This window comes from Elephas maximus, chromosome 13 (genome assembly GCF_024166365.1).
Source record: "Elephas maximus indicus isolate mEleMax1 chromosome 13, mEleMax1 primary haplotype, whole genome shotgun sequence".
Lineage (NCBI taxonomy): Eukaryota > Metazoa > Chordata > Mammalia > Proboscidea > Elephantidae > Elephas > Elephas maximus.
The window spans coordinates 68033289-68053897 of record NC_064831.1 but is presented as its reverse complement, the minus strand read 5'-3'; the positions used below and the strand labels follow the sequence as shown (position 1 = coordinate 68053897).

Here is a 20609-nt window from a genome sequence, read left to right as displayed (position 1 = left end):
TGGCAAAAGTGTGAGCTGGGAGCTGGGTGACGTGCATTCTGGGTGAGACTTCAGTTTCCCAAGCAGCACAAGGAGTGTAGGGCCTTCTCGATAACAGGACTACCTCCGGCTCTAACATTCCAGTTTCGGGGGAGCTATGTCTCCTGCGGAACCCAGCCAGGCCGGACTCACAGGACCCCAACCAGGGGCCGTGCAGTTCTTGGAGCCGGGATGGGCTCGAATCCACCGCGAGCTGCGCTTTCCGAAGATGGCTCCAAGATACGCGCTTCCAGCAGTGGGGGGCGGGGGGGAAGGAAGGAAAAACGAGGGCGCACGTTCCGCGCAGACGCTTAGAATCCCGAGAAAAAGGATTCACGTTGCTGCCGCTATGTCGTAGACTAGGAGCAAGTGCGAGGCGTTACTCAGGAGTCGGAAAGCTGCTAAAAGGCTGGCCACCCGGGGCGGGGCAGCTGCGGGGCGAACCTTGGGGCGGGGCGGAATCTGGGAGAATCAATCAGAAGCAAGGATTCTACTTTTGGGGGAAGCCCCTGGGATTCTGGCTGGTGTGGCTGGTCAGAGAGGAGACCAGGCAGGATTGCGCAAAGCCAACCAGAAGCCTGAGCTCTCTGCCTTTCCGTTCACAGCCTCGGAGGCACGGTGGGGGCGGGAGGGGAAAAGCCCCTGTCTGCCTGGCTGTTTTGGGGTGCCAACTGGTCCATTCCGACCCCTAGGGGCCCTACAGGACTGAGTAGAACTGTCCCATAGTGTTTCCTAGGTTGTCATCTTTATGGTGGCGCAGTGGTTGAAAGCTACGTAGAGCTACAGCGGCTAACCAAAACGTCCGCAGTTCGAATCCATCAGGCGCTCCTTGGAAACCCTATGGGGCAGTTGTACTCTGTGCTATAGGGTCGCTATTAAGTCGGAATCGACTGGACGGCGACGAGTTTGATCCTTCTGGGAGGAGATGGCCATGTTTTTTCGCGCGGGGTCACCGGTGGGTCGGAACTGCCAACTTCGGGTCAGCAGCCCGGCTTTCGACCTTTGTGCCCCCGGCGGTGACTGGGCAGCGAGGGGTCTCCGGGAGCCAATCACAAGTCAGGATTCTGGGGCTCCGGGGAGCGCTGGGCGAGGCAGCTGCTTCTACCGCGCTACCTGCCGGCGCCCGTGCGGGCCCAGCCGTAGTCCCCGGCTGCCGGAGCGGCGGACCCAGCCCGAGCCCGCGGGTCGTGGCGGGTGAGCTGAGGTGGGGAAGGCAGAGGCGAGCCCCGGCTTCCCTGAGGTAACACGCCCGAGGGCAGGGAGGCTGACGTGAGTCGGGTGGCTCGGACTTCTGCGGCCCCCTGGTCACCTCAGACTCGCTGCGTCACCTGCCTCCCCGGGCCTCACCTGTAAACCGAAAGGGCGGGGCTGAGAGCCCGGAATCCAAGCGTGGCACCTGAGAAGCCCTCCCTCCCGTTACCTGTGTGGAGACCCTGACAGGCAGAGGGGACGTGTGGAGCCTGGACTCGGGGCCAGGTGTCTAGGGGAACAATTTCTAAGGCCCCACGGCCCCACTAATATAAACAACCCTGCGAGCCCGACTTGTGCATCCGCGGTCCCGCTCTCTTAGTTTCCTGCCTTCTGGGGGGGCAAGCTGTGCACCCCTCTCAGCCCGCTCTCCTACCACTCTTCCCCTCCTCCTGCAGGAAGACCTTGGAGCGCCCGGCAGTGTATTGCTGTGTCTTTGAGAAACTACGGATACTACAGGAGCTGAGTCCCTGCCTTCCTATTTCCTGGTCGCGTTTGAGAGTCAACAGCCCGGTGAGCCTGTGGAGTAAAGGGAACCAACCATTAGTTCCATCAGTATTTAACAAGTTTTTATTACAAAATGCTCATACTCATAGCGACCCTATAGGACAGAGTAGAGCTGCCCCAGAGAGTTTCCAAGGAGTGCCTGGCGGATTCAAACTGCCAACCCTTTGGTTAGCAGCCGTAGCACTTAACCACCACGCCACCAGGGTTTCCTATGAGTCGGAATCGGCGGCACTGGGTTTGTTTGGGGCTTTTTTTGTGTGTTACAAAATGCGGGAAACCTTGGTGACATAATGGTTAAGAGCTATGGCTGCTAACCAAAAGGTCGGCAGTTGGAATCCACCAGACGCTCTTGGAAACCATATGGGGAAGTTCTACTCTGTCCTGTAGGGTCACTGTGAGTCGGAGTAGACTCCATGGCAGCAGACTTGGTTTTTGGTTTATTACCAAATGCAAGGCTGTGGACTAGGTGCTGGGCATACAGAGATTTACTGGGTGCAATCCCTGCTCTCCTCCAACCTTGGAAGGACATACCAGAAAGGATTTCAAGAAAAGAGGGGTAGGTTTGGGAGATGTGCCAACAGGGGTGGATTATCCAATAGGCAAAGTAAGCAAGGTGCTTACCTTGCTTACCAGACCATCTGTAGTGAACAATTTCACACGAGTTTCACCACATCAAAGATCTTTGTTCACTACAGATTAGTGAGTAAACACAAGTAAGCTTGTGCTTACTTTGCTTACTGGGTCATCCGCCCCTGTCAGGATTGTAAATCTGAAAAGAGGTTTTGACTCTGTAGGAAGGTGCTGTGTGTTTGGGAGAGACGGATGCCAGCCATACCTAGATGCAGAATCTTTGATATGGTGAAAAAATGTGAAATTGTTCAGTACAGATGATCTGGTAAACACCACGCTCATCTTGCCAATTGCATGCAGAGGTAGACTTTACTAGACATTGTGACTAACACATGTGACTAAACTAACCCTTTGGGGGTGAGAGAGAGAAGAGAATCAGAATGATTCTTATTTCTGGTCTGCTTTATCTTGCATAAAGTTTAAGGTCCAGCTCTTTGGGATTGGAAGGCAAAGGTTCTGAGATTCTGGCACGAACCTTGGGATTGGAAAATATTTGTTTCTGGAAGGTTTTTTCAGGAGCTAAGTAAAATACTGTTTGCAGGAAATAGAGACTGTCGGATTTGAATCACACACACATTTTGTTAACACAGCTGTCTCTGCTGAATACGTTTCTTTCTCTATACTTATTTGTTTTCAAGAGCTGCCGTGATCTGTGTCGTTAGTTCCTTGATTTGGATTCTTTGTATATAAAGGAAAAAGGCAAAATTAAGCTTAAAAAAAAGAACTTCTAGAAGTATAGAATGTTAGAGGTAGCGGGGACTTGTAGAGCTGATCTAGTCCAGCTCTCTTTTAGAGGAGAAATGACTAGTACAAAGTTTCAGAGGTTAGGTAGCAGAGGTGGCACACAAATATAAATTCCTATTTATTATAACAGGCCATCTTTGATGGCCAGAGCTGTCCAACATTGCTTTAAGCTGCTTTAAAAAACAGGGCTCTTCAAATAGCCTTAAAAACCTCATTCACCCTTTCCCACATGCACTTATCTGTTTTTTTTTAATGGTGAGAATAAAATTATAGGCCTTGGAGGGTCTCTGAGGTACCTACCATCTTAGGGGAAGAGGCAGCCTAACCAAAGTATTTGGCCTTATTTTAAAGCTCGTTGACATGAGATTCCACTGCTTTGCCCAGGGAGCCAACCAATTTGTAGATTCTCTAGAAGATCTCCCAAGTTGCTGAGTTAAAGCTTACATTGTTTTCTTCTGGAGGGAGCCTGAGGCTTGAGTATTACAGACTTGAGGAACTGCTTTGGATATAGTCCCTCAGGAAATACTTGTTTATTGGAGTCCTCCTTGTCTCCGAAATTTTTATATTAATTTACCTGTTTTTAGTTAGGGTATCTTTTCTGTACCCCTCTCTGCTCCTCTCTCCTGTTTTAGTATCCACTATTAACTGCATCCATCCAGGCATAAATACTGGGAGAGGGGCTTCCTTTAGAGAGCATCAACAATCTACATCAGCAGGATTCTCTCATTCAGTGCCAGGCACTGTGCCTGGTACTGGGCATAGTGGAGAATAAAACAATGGACCCTACTTTAGTGTAACCTGCTGGTGAATACAGGTAGTTTAACAGACGTAATGAAGAGGGGAGCCTGCTGTGGAAACATGGTGTCTTGGGGCAGAGAAATGGGACAAGACTCACCCATGGCTTGAGGCTAAGGCTAGGCAGCTCCCCTTTATGGGGTGCATTCCTACAGCTTCTAATTACTAGCATGGACTGAGTGAAGAGGCCAAGGAGGCAGTCTGCCACTCATCTATAACTTTGAACAAGCCATTTCTCTCCCAAGTCTTACCTGGAGAATGGAGATCAGAGAAATACCTCTCACAAAGATCTATGGCAAGGATTAATTGAGATAGTAAATGTTAGGGGGCCAAGCACAGTGCTCACTGAGCCTTAGCTTGTTTTTGTCTTCAAATGTAGCCCAGCCTCTTTCCATTTTGATTTATCTTTACAAATTTGTGAGGCTTAAAAAAGCAAATTACAAAGTGGAAAAAAAAAAAGCCTCATTCAAGGATGTTACAGGAACGTTTTCTGGACTAGAAAGGAGCTTGGCCTTCATCAGTTGCCTTTAAGTTTCCTTCTAACTTTAAAAATCATGATTCAAATTAAATTCAGAATTACCCTGAAATCCTTAAGGCTTTGGGAGTTGAAAAATTACTCTAACATTTCAGTTTGGATTTAAAGCTTCAGTTCATATTACGTTGTGAAAACTGGCCTTATACCAGTTTACAGATCTCCAGAAGGAATGTTAACCTTCCATGTGAAGTCTTAAGCCCAAATACAGTGTGACAGGATATACTGGTTCCCAGAAGTTTCAGGTGCAAGGGTTGTTTTGAAACCCCATTCAGGCTTTGTCACAATATCCGTAGTGGACAAAACCTGAATGGCTTAACTTGCTTCTGAAAGAAAATGCTCTGGTCACGAGAAGTGATTGTCAAGAATGTAATAACTACAACAGGTGGGGAAAACTTGCCAGTGACACAGGAGCTATGCAGGTATGGAGGCGGAAGAGATTCCATTAGGTAGGAGAATCAGGGAAAGCTGTGGGGGCAGAGGAGATATCTTTTGTGGTTTGTACCCTTATTATCAATTGTTTCCCCTACCAGGCTGTAGTCCCAGGACTGAGGTGTACAAGGGGTCGTATAGGAGCACCTTAGCATACATCACTGAATTTTATCCCCTTCCCCCTCATTGGAATTAGTTGGGCCTTTGCTATGGCAGATCTGAAGTGATTAGACATTAACAGTAATTTCTCTACCCTCTGAACTTTGGCAGATACTAATCTCACAGGTCACAAACTAAGGTATAACTTTATTTTTGTAACTGCTCTTAATTTTTTTTATTTCAAGCCCCTATTTCTCTGGGAAATAGAAAAACTTATTCTTCCAATTTAAGGTAAACTTAGGCACTTCAGTGTTAATTCAGTCATTTCTGGCTTATACTTAGTTAATTGAGAATTTTCTTTGGCATTCTATTAGTTTAACATGTACTGCCTTATAACTTGTTATTGTGTACCATTTTTTAAATTTTTGTTTAGGATGTCTATGACTGTGAGCTAACTTTTCAGATGTTATAGAACTCTCTCAGCTCATCTTCATATCTCTCACAGTGCCTCACCATTTTTTGTGCATCAATCAACATTTTTATATTTAAGGTAGAGTGATAAGCTAGAAGATGAGCCTCATAATTTATCAGAACTGTGAATAGAAAGGTCCCTGGGTGGTGTAAACAGTTTGCACTTGACTGCTAACCTAAAGGTTGGCAGTTCGAACCCACCCAGAGACACTGTGGAAGAAAGGCCTGGTGATCTTGCATAAAGATTACAGCCAAGAAAACCCTATGAAACAGTTCTACTCTGTAACATATGGGGTTTCCATAAGTCAGAATCTACCTGATGGCAACAGGTTTGGGTTTTTTGTTTGTTTGTTTGGTGAATAGAAGAATAAGAACGCTGTTTTAAATTCCTATTTTAACCCAGGACTGATGGTGGAATAGTCAAAAGGACATAATCATGATTAAGAGCCTGGAAAGCTGAGTTCTTACTGTAACTTGGTATATAACTTTGGGCAAGTCTCTTAACCCCTTAGGATCTGAATTTTTCCTGTAAAGTTGATGATGAGGAGGAGGACTTGGACTAGATGATATCCAAGGAGGCTTCCTGATCAGTGTTCTGTCTCTGGGAGCATACCTTCATAAAGTAATTTAAAACTCACTTTATGGTCCAAGGATTTTTATTCCCCTGCCAACACATCTACTTCTTTATCCCATTTACTGGTTTGATTTTTGAAAATTTTGAGTAAAAATTAGCAATCAAAAGTAGTAAGACATTAATATAGAGAAATATAACTGATCTGCTTTGAGAAAAATCATTTAAATAAACATATTCATTATGTCTCATTTCTGTCCCCGCCCCCCCCCTCCTCCGCCGCAGACACAATGGCAAGTGGAGATGGTCAGCAATCACAGGCTCTTACCAAACCTGCTTTCAGTGAGGTACAAGCCTCTGCATTAGTGGAATCGATATTTGGGTTAAAAGTTTTCAAGGTCCAGCCACTTCCCAGCTACGATGACCAAAACTTTCATGTGTACATTTCAAGAACCAAAGACACTGCAGATGGCCCAACTGAATATGTTCTCAAAATAAACAACACAGAGTCTAGCAAAAATCCAGACCTGATTGAAGTGCAGAGTCACAGCATCATGTTTCTGCAAGCAGCTGGATTTCCAACAGCCTCCATATACCACACTAAAGGAGACAACGTAACCTCTCTTATGTCCGTAGGTAAGAGATGACCAGCTTGCCAGTCCGTTCATCACTTCAGTAGCCAACATTACTGCATTTTGGCTACAAGTGGAAAAATCAAGAAAAAATATCAAGAACAGATTCACACATTTTGATCAAAGATTCTACAGAAGAATCCTGATCAAAAGGGAAAAAAATGCAGAACAGAACTTCAAATTCTCTTAGAATCTAGATTTTCTGGAGCCATGGAAGCTGGATAAACTCTGAAACTATTGCCCTGAGATGATCTTTAAACCTTAAATCAAACAATAGTTTAGCTTAACTAGTAAAGAATGTCTTCCTTGAGCATTGAGCTCTTTTGAGTTCTATTTATGGGATCACATTGACAACAGCAACTCAAAAGATTAGATAGGAAATTTAGGAGGTAGTGAGTTTGTGTTAATGATGGAGGAACAACTTGGAAAAGGAGGGTGAGAATGGTTGCACGACTTGAAGGATGTAATCAATGTCACTGAATAGTACGTGTAGAAATTGTTGAATTGATGTCTGTTCTGCTGTGTATATTCTCAACAACAAAAATAAATTATTACAAAAAAGAAGAAGAGCAAGTTCACAATTCCAAGGTTAGACATGGTTAATTTTTTGAAGGTTGAGAGAAGCAATGCACATCACCAAAGTAGAGATTGGGGCTCTGGTTCTGAAGTGGTTAGAGCCAGGATCTAGCATAACTCTTCCACTTAGAAAGGCCCTGATGGATAAGTAACTATGGGAACATGTGGAAATCAAAACAGCTTTATTTTTTTTTTTACCCAGAAAAATAAAGATATTTATTCATAAGACCAGTAGGATATTATGGTGCAGCAGTGTAGGAGAAAGAATACAAGACTGGCAATCAGGAACTTTAGATCCGAGCTCTGTTGTTAACTGTACAGGTGACCTTGGGCACACTACTGAAATTCCTAAGGCTGCATTTCCTCATCTGTAAGATTTGGTCCCTTTTACCTCTAAATGGTAAAGTATACCTAATTCAGTTCTCCAGGTAGTAGCCTGAAATCAACTCCTTGGAATTTTCTAAAGGTGTGAAATCATGACTCTCTTTTTCTTTCTTAACTTTTCAACCATTCGAAGTTCACATTGCTCCAGACAGCTGAAGTTCATTATGGTCCTTAAACCCATTGCCATCGAGTTGATTCCAACTCATAGCAACCCTATAGGACAGAGTAGAATTGCCCTATAGAGTTTCCAAGAAGTGCCTGGTGGATTTGAACTGCCAGCCTTTTGGTTAGGAGCCATAGCGCTTAACCACTATGCCACCAGGGTTATGGTCCTTGAGGGGTGGTTATTGTCCTGTGTTCAGAACACAGGCTATGCCCCACTTTGCCTCTGAGGAAGTCCGTGATTTCGAAACAGTCATTTCTTTATACCTCAGTTTCCTCAGTTGTAAACTTATACAAAAGTGTGTGTTTGGGGCATTCATTTGCCAGAAAAGGTAATTTATGTTTAGAGCTAAGAGAGATTGTTGGTGCACACAACAGCAGATTCCAATTTTCTTCAGCTTTGTCTGTTCTACCTCCTTGCTCTATCCACTTAGCTGTGCCTCATGGTGTCCTGCTCAGTAAGCTGTTTTAGGTTAGCACATTTTTTTCTCTTTTTCTCTAATTTCCATTATTCTTTGCAGGTATTTCTAGGCAAAATAGCCTCTCATTGTTTCTTTTGAGGATATTTGACAGTATACATTGTTCCATCCACCTAGACAATGGCTCTGAAACCAAAAGTTACTTGGTGAGGCTGATGACTTATCTCCCAGGAAGACCCATAGCTGAGATTTCCATCAGTCCCCAGCTATTATATGAAATTGGAAGACTAGCTGCCAAATTGGATAAGACACTGGAGGTAAGATTTGGGGTTTATTTTTGTTTATAAGATTTTTCTGTTTTATTTTGTTTAATACACCCAGGGTCAGATTTTCTTTTTACATACAGTTCTTCCTAAGGTGTGTTAGAAAGGAAACGTCCTAGATGTGTGAACTTTATGATAAACAGTAGAGCTACCTTCTCCTCAGGTCTGTTCTTTACTACTATATTGGTAAGATACCTTTTTTTTGTTTGTTGTAACAAACAGAAATTTGTTCCCTCATAGCCTAGGAGGCTGGAAGTCTGAATTCAGGGCACTAGCTCCATGGGAAGGCTTTCTCTCTCTGTTGGCTCTGGGAGAAGATCCTTGTCATCAATCTTCCCTTGGGTCCAGGAGTTTCTCAGCTCAGGGACCCTTGGTCCAAAGGACACGCTCTGCCCCTGGCTCTTCTCTCTTGGTGGTATGAGGTTCCTCTCTCTCTCTGCTTGCTTCTCTCTTTTATAACTTAAAAGAGATTGACTCAAGATACAACCTAATCCTGTAGATTATGTCCTGCCTAATTAACGTAACTGCCTCTAATCCTTCCTCATTAACATCATAGAGGCTAGGATTTACAACACATAGGATAATCACATTAGATCACAAGTGGAAGACAGTCACGCAATACTGGGAATCATGGCCTAGCCAAGTTGACACACATTTTTGGGGGACACGATTCAATCCATAACAGCAAGGAATGATTTTACTCCGCTCTACTGTGACTTTATGTGGTGCTGTTAACTCCGTTTTATAGTCTAAATGGAGGCTCAAAGGATTACCTACATTTTTAGGAAGTCATGATATTGTTTATGCTGCTCACTGAAGAGAGTATGTATTCACAAATTGAATCCTGAAGTTTTCATCCAGATAAAGTGTAATCAGTCTGAGCTTTATATAAAACAGTAGCTAATTTTTTTTTTTTTTAAGTTATGAATAGATTTAAATGACCTTTGCTAAGGATCTTTTATTTCTATGTTGTTGTTAGGTGCTGTTGAGTTATTTTCAACTCGTAGTGACCCCATGTGACAGTAGAACTGGCCCATAGGGCTTCCTAGGCTGTAATCTTTACAGGAGCAGGTTACCAGGTCTTTCTCCTACAGAGCTGCTGGGTGAGTTTGAACCACCAACCTTTTGGTCAACCATTGTGCCATCAGGGCTCTTTTCAATCCTGTAGGAACAATGTTATGTATGACAAATACTTTTCCAGCCAAACTCACAAAACATTTTCATTTATTCAACAAACATTCATTGAGTACCTTTTATGTGCCAGGCACTAGGGAGATGGAAAGGATTTGAGGAGTAATGAGATGCAGACCCTGTCCTAGAGGCATGTGTTCCAGTGGAGCAGATAACATTTGAAAAAGTAATTACAATTTGTATGACTAAATACAGTTTTGTTTTGTTTTTGAGTAAAATGCAATTCATGAGTAAAGCACTTCTAATCACTCACCAAATCCTGACAATTCTACTTCTCAAATGTCTCTGCAATCCATATTCTTTCCATTTCTGCCTCGGCTGTCCTAGCTCAAGCTTTCATCCTAGCTTCCCTGGATTACCACTATAGCCTCCCGGCATCTAGTTCCTTCTCCTCCAATTCATTCTTTATACCAATCAAGAGTTACTTTTTCAAATGACAAATCTGACCACATCAGCTCCATGGTTAAAACTTTTCAGTGGTACCTTAGTTACCTAGTGCTGCCATAACAAAAATACCCCAGTGGGTGGTTTTAAAGAACAGGAATTTATTGTCTCACCCTTTTGAAAGCTTGGAGTCCCAATTCACGTCAGCAGAGCTATGGTCTGTCCACTCTAGGGGAAGCTCATTCCCCGTCTGTCAGCTCCTGGCAGCCCGAGTGTTTCTTGGCGTTCCTTGGCTTATAGATGGGTCCTCACATGGTGTCTTTGCCCTGGATGTGAGACTGTCCGTGTCTGAACTCTTCTTTATAAGACACCACTCAGAAGAGACCCACCCTACTTTGTATGACCTCGTTAACACAACAGAAGAAAACCCCTATTTCCAAACAAGGCCACATTCACAAGTACAGGGGTTAGGACTTTAACACAGCTTTTGGGGAGACACAATTCAGTTTATAATAAGCAAATTCTCACTGCCTTCAAAATGAAGATCCTCGCGTGGCATGCAAGGCCTTCATAGCCTCATCCCTGCCTCCCTGGGGCAATCATCCAGCTCACTCGTTTGCATTCCATCTGTCAGGGATCAGCTCTTTATTGTCTGTTGTCTAGATGCCTTAAAATGTCTAGTAACAACTTGAACATATTTTGTGTAATGTTTTAGCTGTTTCAGGCAGGAGGGTCAATCTGGTCCCTGTTACTCCATGTTGGCCAGAAGCTGAAGTCTATATTGCAGTCTAAATAGTATCTATTTATCCTTTCATCCTGAAATGAAAATAACCCTTTTTTAAAAATTTTTATTGTGCTTTAAGTGAAAGTTTACAAATCAAGTCAGTCTCTCATATAAAAATTTGTATAAAAAATTGTATACACCTTGCTATATACTTCTAGTTGCTCACCCCCTAATGAGACAGCACACTCCTTCTTTCTACTCTTTATTTTCGTGTCCATTCAGCCAGCTTCTGCCCCCCTCTGCCCTCTCATGTCCCATCCAGACAGGAGCTGCCCACATAGTCTCATGTGCCAACTTGATCCAAGAAGCTCAATCCTCACCAGTATCATTTTCTATCCCATAGTCCAGTCCAATCCCTGTCTGAAGAGTTGGCTTTGGGAATGGTTCCTATCTGGGGCTAACAGAAGGTCTGGGGAACATGACCTCTGGGGTCCCTCTAGTCTCGGTCAGACCATTAAGTCTGGTCTTTTTATGAGAATTTGAGGTCTGCATCCCACGACTCTCCTGCTCCCTCAGGGGTTCTCTATTGTGTTCCCTGTCAGGGCAGTCATTGGTTGTAGGCGGGCACCATCTAACCCTTTTTTTTAATTATTGAAAAACCCTTCAGTGGTTCGTTATTTAAAGAAAATCAGATAAATATACAAAGAAAAAAATTAGAAGTTCCCAGTAATTCCATCACCCAAAGAGGACTACTATATCTTACTAAACTATTTATTCAGTTAGTCTAAATCCACGTTGTCCCGTACCCCCTGGGGCATAGTTGGTGCTCGGTAAATGTTTGTAAACTGACAGACCTTCTTCTATGCTTACAATAATCCCCATTTTACATTGCACTCTATTCGTTTATTCAGCAATGCCATGCCTTATATATGCATGGTAAACATTATTAAGCATTTCTGTTGAAATAGTTTTCAATTAAATTGGAGCAAATCCAGCGCCTTTAAAATATCCATTTCTGGATATGAGTGTACTTTGGGTTAAAATACCCTGTTCTAATTAAATGTATTTTCAGGAAATTTTCTTCACATATTGATTTTATTTAGAAAAACCTTTTAACTGATGGGAATGCACAGTCCTCAAAATCAAATCTAAATGAGCTGCTTAAATGAGTGCCTGTTACATAACAGGAATGAGTTCCCCTTTATCATCAACCTTGCCTTCTACCCTGTCTGTGGGTTTCGTGCATATGATTTGTTGCCATTAAAGGTTCAGCTTCTCCTGCTGTATTCTGAAATGGCAGTTTACAGAGGGAGATAGCATCACATCATTGCTGACAGTGAATTTGGCCACTGTGCAGTTAGCCACCTGCTGCTCTGCTGTGCAACTTATTTTAAGTCGTCTTGTAGGGGACAGAGGAGCTCTAGAATGAACCAAGAAAAGCATTTTTCACTTGGTACCACAGTGCATTTTCTCATGCTTTATTCCCATTGTCCACCCCCTCACTTCCCCTCGCCCCATGCCTTTGTAGATGGTAAGTCCTTAGTTTTTCTATGTTGCTATTGTTAGTTACCGTTGAGTCAGTTCCAACTCATGGCAACCCCATGTGTGCAAAGTAGAACTGCCCCATAGGGTTTTCAAGGCTGTGACCTTTTGGAAGCAGATCACCAGGTCTGTCTTCTGAGGCATCTTTGAGTGGGCTCAAACTGGCAACCTTTCAGCTAGTCAAGCGCTTAACCATGTGTGCCACCCAGGGACTCCTAGTTTTCTAAAGCACTAGGAACCATGGATTCTCTGATCGGTAGATAACACATGTGCAATGTCACTGCTAAAGGCAGTATTTTAATCCTGTAGGTGGGGCAGAGGCTGCAGCTACTCTACTGGACACGTGGTTGGGCCATTGAAGCTTGTAGCAGCTGGACAGGCCTTCAGGATCCGGAGTAGACAGGAGCCCTGGAGTATGTAGGAGCCAGAATTGAGGTGTTCACAGGCAGGGGTGACCAACTAGTCTGCACTGGAATTTGGTTGCTACTTGGTCAAAAAATGGACTGGAAATCACTATCAGGAGATTCGTTTAAGTATGAGAGAGAAGAAATATAAGGCAGGCTAATGAGTATGATTGTGGACAGAGCTTTGTACTAGAGGATGCAAGGTGCATGGCAAATGGGATTTGAGGAGTAGGGAGTGAAGAAGCTGACAGAAGGTGGGCTGAGATAGACCAATAAGGAGTGGTGATTAAATAGCAGAAATTCAGGTTGGTGTGCCAAGGAGCCAAAAGGATAAACAAGCCGGAGAAGTCAGCCAGATCAGGTGCAACGCTGATATTCAACATTTACTAAGCACCTCATATATGAGGTGTTTGTTTACTTCGTGTGTTATTTAATGCACAGGAGTCCCCGGGTGGCTCAAGCAGTTAAGCATGTGCCTACTAACCAAAAGGTTGGCTGTTTGAACCCACCTAGAGGCTCCTTGGAAGAAAGGCTGGTGATCTACTTCCGAAACATCACAGCTTTGAAAACCTATGGAGCACAGTTGTGCTATGAAGGACATGGGGTCACCATGAGTCAGAATTAACTCAACGACAACTGGTTTGGTTTTTTTGTTTTATTTAATTCACAGATGACTGTGAGGTTGGTGTTGATACTCTCATTTTACTGATCAGGAATCTAAAGGCTGAGATGTTACGTGGTCCAGTGTTCTCTCCACTATCCCATATTAAAGCTGAGAAGTTCTCCTGGGGGTGCATGGGATAATAGTGCCACCATTTAGAAACTGATCCAGCGGCTTCCCTGAGTAGACTGTGCTCCATTGGAAACCCAAGACAAGAATGTTATATTTTACTTTTTTAAAAATAAAAGCAACATATGCACATGGTAAAAATTTCAAACAGTACTGAAGGGTGTAAAATGAAATATAAGTATTTTCCTCCATCATCCCCATTCCTAGCCCTAGTCCCAAAAGTGACAGTTCACTATGCAGAATATTTTTGTGATCCTCAGTGACTTTTAACCCACCAGATGGTAAGGAGATTCAAAACCATGTCATGTGAGGAATAGTTGAAGGAACTAGAAATGTTTATTCCAGAGAAGACTCAGCAGGGGCAGGAGTACTGTCTTCAAATATCTGCAGGACAGCCATGTGAGGGAAGGACTAATCCTGTTCCAAATGGCCCCAGAAGTCACAGTTGGAACCACGATATTGGAGAGGCAGATTTTAGCTCAGCAAAAGGAAGGACTTTCACACAGCTACAGCCATCTCAATAAGGGTAAGGATTCCAGCAAAGGTTATATGACCACTTGGGAAGGATATGGTAGTGATAACAGAAGCATCAGAAGAAGGTCTTCAAACTTCAGGTCATAATGGTGGGCATTGAAATCATTTTAGAGAATCATGTTGAATGTTTTTAAAGAAATAAAATAACCACAACTCAATGTAATCGATGTCACTAAATGGTCCATGTAGGAAAAAAAAAAAAAATCATCTATATGAGATCAAAAGGTCAAAAACTACTCTAAAGTAAAGATAATATGGTAAGGGGGAAGGGAAACTAGAGTACTGGAAATGGTACAATCAGAGCGGAAGGAATGAGAATGATGACACATTGTGAAAAATATAACCAACATCACTGAACAATTTGTGTAGAAATTGTCAAATGAGAACCTAATTTGCTGTGTAAACTTTTACCTTAAACACAATATTATTTAAAAAGAAAATATAAAACACCACAATACACCACACATAATGGTCTAAGTATTATTTACTGAAACTTTTTCTTTATATGTGTGTGCACCTATATACTGGGTTGTGATGTAAAATACATTTCTTACTTGAAAGCTACTCCATTGGATGACCATGAGGCTACCTTCCAGAACTCTGTGAAAGAGCTCTATATTGTAAGTTAAAGACCCAGGTCCTCGCTCTGCCTTTTACTACCAACTTGTTATCCCTTCGTGAACCTCAGTTTCTATGCTTGTGCAACGATGGTGGTAGAGCGGTCAAAGTCTAAAGGCCCTTCCAATTCCAGAATTTTTTACTCTAGGGACATTGATGTATTCATCAAAGATTGCTTGAGCAGTACCTGCTTTGTGCCAGGTACTGTTCTAGGTGTGGAGATACAGTAGTGAACAAAACAGACAAAAAAACAAAGTCCCTGCCCGCATTCTAGTGAGGACAGATAGTAAGAGAAGTAAGTAAAATGGGCTGGGTGTTAGACAGCAGTAAGTGCTAAGAAGAAAATATCAGCAGAGAAAAGGGATCTGGAATATTAGAGAGGGAGCTGACATTTTAGATGGAGTGGTCAGGATGTCCTCGCAGAGAAGGTGGCTTTTGAGAAAAGACCTGATGGAAATGAGGGCACCAGCTGTGTTGTATCTGGGGAAGAGCATTTTAGGAGGAAGAAACAGCAAACACAAAGGCCATGAGGTGGGAACCTGCTGGCATGTTCTCTGAACAGCAGGGAGGCCGGTGAGGTTGGAGGAATGTGAGCAAAGGAGAGATTAGTGGAAGATGAAGTCAGAGTGGTAACAAGGGGTCAGTGGGAAGGTCAGATACTGGATGAGAATAGAGTTCTTTAGAGCTGTGTTCAATCCTTTTTGTAAGCTGTGGATAATAATACCTGTCTGCACACAGTGTGAGGATCAACTGAGATGGAAATGTGCTCTTAAAGCTCTGAGATCCAATACAACTCTTAAGTATTTACTACTATTTTTTTTTTTTTTTTTGCTATTAAAGATGAAGTACTGTTTTGTGGATTAATGTAAATGGAACAAGTCGGTGACAATGTGGGAGTATGCTGTCTTTCTCCCAGGCACTCCCCAAGCCACTTTAAAGAGTGTAGTCTTGTAGATAAAGCAGATCTCTTTTTCAGGAGTGGCCACCCTTAATGCCAAGAGTCTAAGGGTTTCTTGCTTTTGGTGTAGAAATTCCGTCACCCAAAGTTAAGTGCTCTTCGTCGGGAGAACTTCATCTGGAATCTGAAAAATGTTCCTCTTTTGGAGAAATACCTATATGCCTTGGACCAGAATCGAAATCGCAAGATTGTCGAACAGGTCATTCAGCTGTTCAAGGATGAAGTAATGACCAAACTAAATCAGTTTCGAGAATGTGAGTATTCCCCCAACCAAGTACACATTTTTCTGTATATTTAAATTGTAAACTTTCAAACCATCAGAGAAGTATTGAAGGTACAACTTAGCTTTATCACATCTTAAAATTTTGCTGTATTTGCTCGTTATTTTTTAAAGAATAATGTTATTTTCCTTAAAATTGATACATTTGAAGTTCCCCCATACATGATTCTACCTCTCTCCTCCCTACTGAATTTGCATGCATGTTGTAATATCATTACTACATTTTTGCCCTTTATTTTTATTTTCCTTGGGCCTATTTTACTATTTTTTTAACTTCTTTTTTAAATTATTATTTTGGACCTTAAAAAAAACAAAACAAAACCCGTTGCTGTCCAGTCAGAGTAGAACTGCCCTATACAGTTTCCAAGGAGCACCTGGTGGATTTGAACTGCCCATCTTTTAGTTAGCAGCTGTAGCTCTTAACCACTACACCACCAGGGTTTCCTTATGGACCTTAGGCACATAAACGTAATTAAACAGCCTTGGCTGAGACAGAAATGAACTAGGGTGTTAAATAACTGTTTTTACATGGCTTGATTTTTCTCCTTTCAGGTATCAATCATGGAGATCTTAATGACTATAACATTTTAATAGAGCCCAGCAGCAATTCAGCTGTTTATCGAGTATCTGGGATTTTAGACTTTAATGATATGAGCTATGGCTACTATGTGTTTGAAGTGGCCATTACCATCATGTACATGATGATTGAAAGCAAGGCTCCCATACAAGCGGGAGGTCATGTCCTTGCAGGGTTTGAAAGTATAATCCCACTGACGGCTGTAGAAAGGGGTGCTTTGTTCCTCCTTGTGTGCAGTCGTTTTTGTCAGTCACTTGTCATAGCTGCATACTCTTGCCAACTACATCCAGAGAACAAAGAATACCTCATGATTACTGCAAAAACTGGATGGAAGCACTTACAGCAAATGTTTGACATGGGCCAGAAAGCTGTGGAAGAAATCTGGTTTGAAACAGCCAAGTCCTATGACTCTGGGATCTCCTTGTAACTGGTTCATGTTAACATCAGTAATTAGAAACCCAATAGGATCAGCTCTAATTTTGTGAAGGATTTCCCTATACAGTTAAAAATGAATTGATGGAACTTATCAATTCTGAGCATGACTATAAAAATGATGTAGTGGGGGTGTTTGACCGCCTCTAACTTCACAAGGAGGGAGGAGAATCAGCATCAACAACCCAGGGCTGATTCCTGTGAGGTCAAACATAGCTCCACCCTCCAACCTTTTTACCAGTTCTAACACCAGCCATCCTTTCCACGGCACTCTACTTCTCTGCTGGGTTCCATAATTAATTGCAATGGCCACACAGAACTCAAAGACCTATTAGGGAAGTAACAGGTTATAATTCAGGATACAGTTCTTCAGTCAGGACAGCCTCTTCTCAGCCATGCCCACAGGCAGGCCTCTCTCTGGCCCTTGGCCCCTCAGCCTGAACTCTGCCCTGCTGAGGCCAAGTGTTTGTTACAAAGCTCTTTAGCTCTGCCGACAAATGCCCAGAGCACCCCACTCCATCAGGAAGCCTCCTGCCTGAAGGCAGTCAGGTCTCTTGCTCCATGGGTCAGCAAGCCTAGCTCCACCAACAAGTGCCTGGAGACACCTCACTCTGCCAGGAAGCCTCCTGTCCAAAGGTGTTCAGCTTTCTTGCTCTGTGGGTCAGCACACCCACTGTTATCACCCTACTCCTTGGGCCAAGAAACTCACTGCACCATCTCCCATCTGTCTCCTGACTTCTTGCCTTATTTCACTGTCTCTGGTATTACAGCTCTCTCTCTCTGTCTCCTGGGTTTACTAGGAGGTTCTCAGTGCAGGGACCCTGGTTCTAAAGGACACGCTGCAGTCCTAGCTCTTCTTTCTTGGTGGTAGTGAGATCTCCCTTCCTGCCTCTGGGATGGCTCATTTTAAGTCTTAGTAGGATGGCAAAACTGACCAATCTCCTCGTTAGGGTTCCATAACCTTATTTGCATGGCCCCAGCCCCACAAGGGTGCCATGCACCTTATTTGTATAATTAGCAAGCTGTCCAATTCCCTTGATGGGCCACAAACCCCTTATTTGCATAGTCCCACCCAGTCATTTGATGGAAGTTACAAGACCATGGCGAAAAGAGCCATATAAAAGTGATCCATCGCACTGCAATGGCTAAGCATATGAAACCGCTAAGGTCTTCAAGCAATCTCATGATCGTCTTTTCAGTTAAGAAAGTACTACATGAGCAAGTATGTCTTCCTGTGAGTCTCACTTGCCTTATGTATAAAATATGCATACTGATATAATTTTGTATCAGATAATCTCTTAAGGTCTATTCTAGCCCTGCGATCAATGACTTTTTTAAACTTTGGGAAGAATACACACACACAAATTTTAAATAACTGGGAATAACACACATACAGACCTAGCTAACACATTACCAGTTTTATGAAGCTGTCTCTGATCTCTCCTTTCTTTAAAATCCCATTGCACTTTGTCTTTTTTATGGCATATTACTTTGCATAATGGATGATGGCTGGTAGTCATCTAGCCTGAGAGCTGTTTGAGGGCAGAGACTATGTAAAACTTATTTTTGTCTTCCCACACCTGGTATAGTACCTTTCCCACAGAAGGTTCTTTAAAAATATTTACGAAATGAATGTTATATTAGAAGAAAGGCTAGAGATGATAAGGCACACACTAAGACATCTTAGGGAGGAATTCAGATGACATTCATAAAAAATTTTAACTTGCTTGAGAGGATAATTGAAACTGGAACTCCAAACAAAGAGGTTGCCAGAGATAGATGCTAGAAGGCACCATTCTGGAACTGCAAGGAAGCAAATAAAGATGTCCAGGCAAAGTCACTAAAGCCTGAGGTATCTAAACATAATGGCTAGCTTTCAGACTGATGCCAGGGAAGTCCCTAAGTAGGTTTTGTAAACCTTTTTTTTTTTAATTTACACTTCTTTTTATATGAATATGGAGTAGATTGGTGAACTGTAGCTCACTGTATACTTAAATTATGTCACAATATTTCCTTCACTAATTTCTGGCCATGTCTTCCTAAGAATGATTTAGTCGATGGCTATTCTTTTGGTTTTATCTATCTATGCTCTACAGATAACTCAAGTCTACAGCTTTGGCCATTCAGACACCCTCTTGGTAATTATCTTTTTCAGTATCTATGAAGAAGCATTGATATCCTCTCTCTCTCTTACCCTGTCTATCTATACTTCCCAAACTAAGTCTCCTTTTAATTTCCTTATACCTTTCATTGGTACCATTTGTAACTTATACTCTATATCTCAATCTCCTTATCCGTAAAAGTGGGGTAAAAGTAATACCTATCTCATAGTTACTCGTGAAGGTTTCATATGATAGCAATGCAAAATGCTTAGCATAGTGGTTGGCACATAGTTGTTGTTAGGTGCCATTGAGTCAATTTCGATTCATAGTGACCCTACGTACAACAGAACAAAACACTGCCTGGTCGTGCACTATCCTCACAATTGTTGCTACGTTTGAGCCCATTCTTGCTGCCACTGTGTCAGGCCATCTCACCAAGAGTCTTCCTCTTTTTCACTGATCCTCCACATTACCAAGTATGATGTCCTTCTCCAGAGACTAGTCCCTTCTGATAACATGTCCAAAGTATGTGAGACAAAGCCTTGCCATTCTTGCTTCCAAGGAGCAATCTGGCTGTACTCCTTCCAAGACAGATTTGTTGGTTCTTCTGGCAATCCGTGGTATATTCAATATTCATTGCCAACACCATAATTCAAAGGCATCAATTCTTCTTCAGTTTTCTTTATTCATTGTCCAGCTTTTCTACGTATATGAGGCGACTTAAAATATCACGGCTTAGGTCAGGTGTACCTGAGTCCTCAAAGTGACATTTTTGCTTTTCAACACTTTAAAGAGGTCTTTTGCAGCAGATTTGCCCAATGCAATATGTCATTTGATTTCTTGACTGCTGCTTCCATGGGAGTTGATTGTGGATTCGAGTAAAATGAAATCCTTGATTTCAATATTTTCTCCATTTATTATGAGGTTGGCACACAGTTGGGACTCAATGTTTACTCAAATAAATATTCACTCAACGAATGAATCATATCCCAAGTCACTCAAACTCAACATATTAATTTTTTATTTGCCCTTCTCAAATTTAATTAGTGAGCCCTGTTGATTCTTTGAATCATAGAATTTTAGATTCTGAAAGTCACAGCATCATAGAAATTCAGATAATTCCTGTCTTATTAAATCGTAAACACTGTTTAATAAAAAAAAAAAAAATTTTTTTTTTTTAAAGCTAACATTTATTAAGCACTAAGTATTTTACATGCATTATCTCATTTAATCTTCACAACAAATGCATGAGGGAAGTACTATTTTGATTAATTCGTATTTCCAGATAAGCAAATAGAGGCATAAAAAGTTGAAGTAATTTGCTGAAAGAGAGCCAGGGTTTAAGCCATAGTTCTCTAATAGAGACCATGCTCTTAACCACTACAGGGTCCCATACTGCTTCCTCCCCAGATTGCCTCCCCAACACACACACACACACACTCACACAACTGTGTTAGAGGTGAGATCATTTCATAAGATCATTCACACGAAAGCACTTAAACTCCTCAGATTTAAGGAATTGTGTTTTTT

General features: G+C 42.4%; 1 protein-coding gene across 6 annotated transcripts; it reads left to right on the top strand.

Annotated features, from left to right (window-relative positions):
- Positions 1–585: 585 nt before the first annotated feature.
- Positions 586–20195, top strand: HYKK (hydroxylysine kinase). 6 transcript variants are annotated; one of them, XM_049852863.1, is made up of 6 exons: positions 586–636; positions 1665–1779; positions 6333–6683; positions 8323–8537; positions 15759–15942; positions 16521–20195. In XM_049852863.1, exons 3-6 carry the CDS (start codon positions 6338–6340, stop codon positions 16970–16972), a joined length of 1197 nt encoding a protein of 398 aa, XP_049708820.1. In that variant the 5' UTR covers positions 586–636; positions 1665–1779; positions 6333–6337; the 3' UTR covers positions 16973–20195. The 6 variants fall into 6 exon arrangements, with proteins under 6 accessions (XP_049708820.1, XP_049708819.1, XP_049708817.1 ...); XM_049852862.1 differs by lacking the exon at positions 586–636 and adding an exon at positions 643–973; XM_049852860.1 differs by lacking the exon at positions 586–636 and adding an exon at positions 643–1212.
- The last annotated feature ends 414 nt before the right edge of the window (positions 20196–20609 follow it).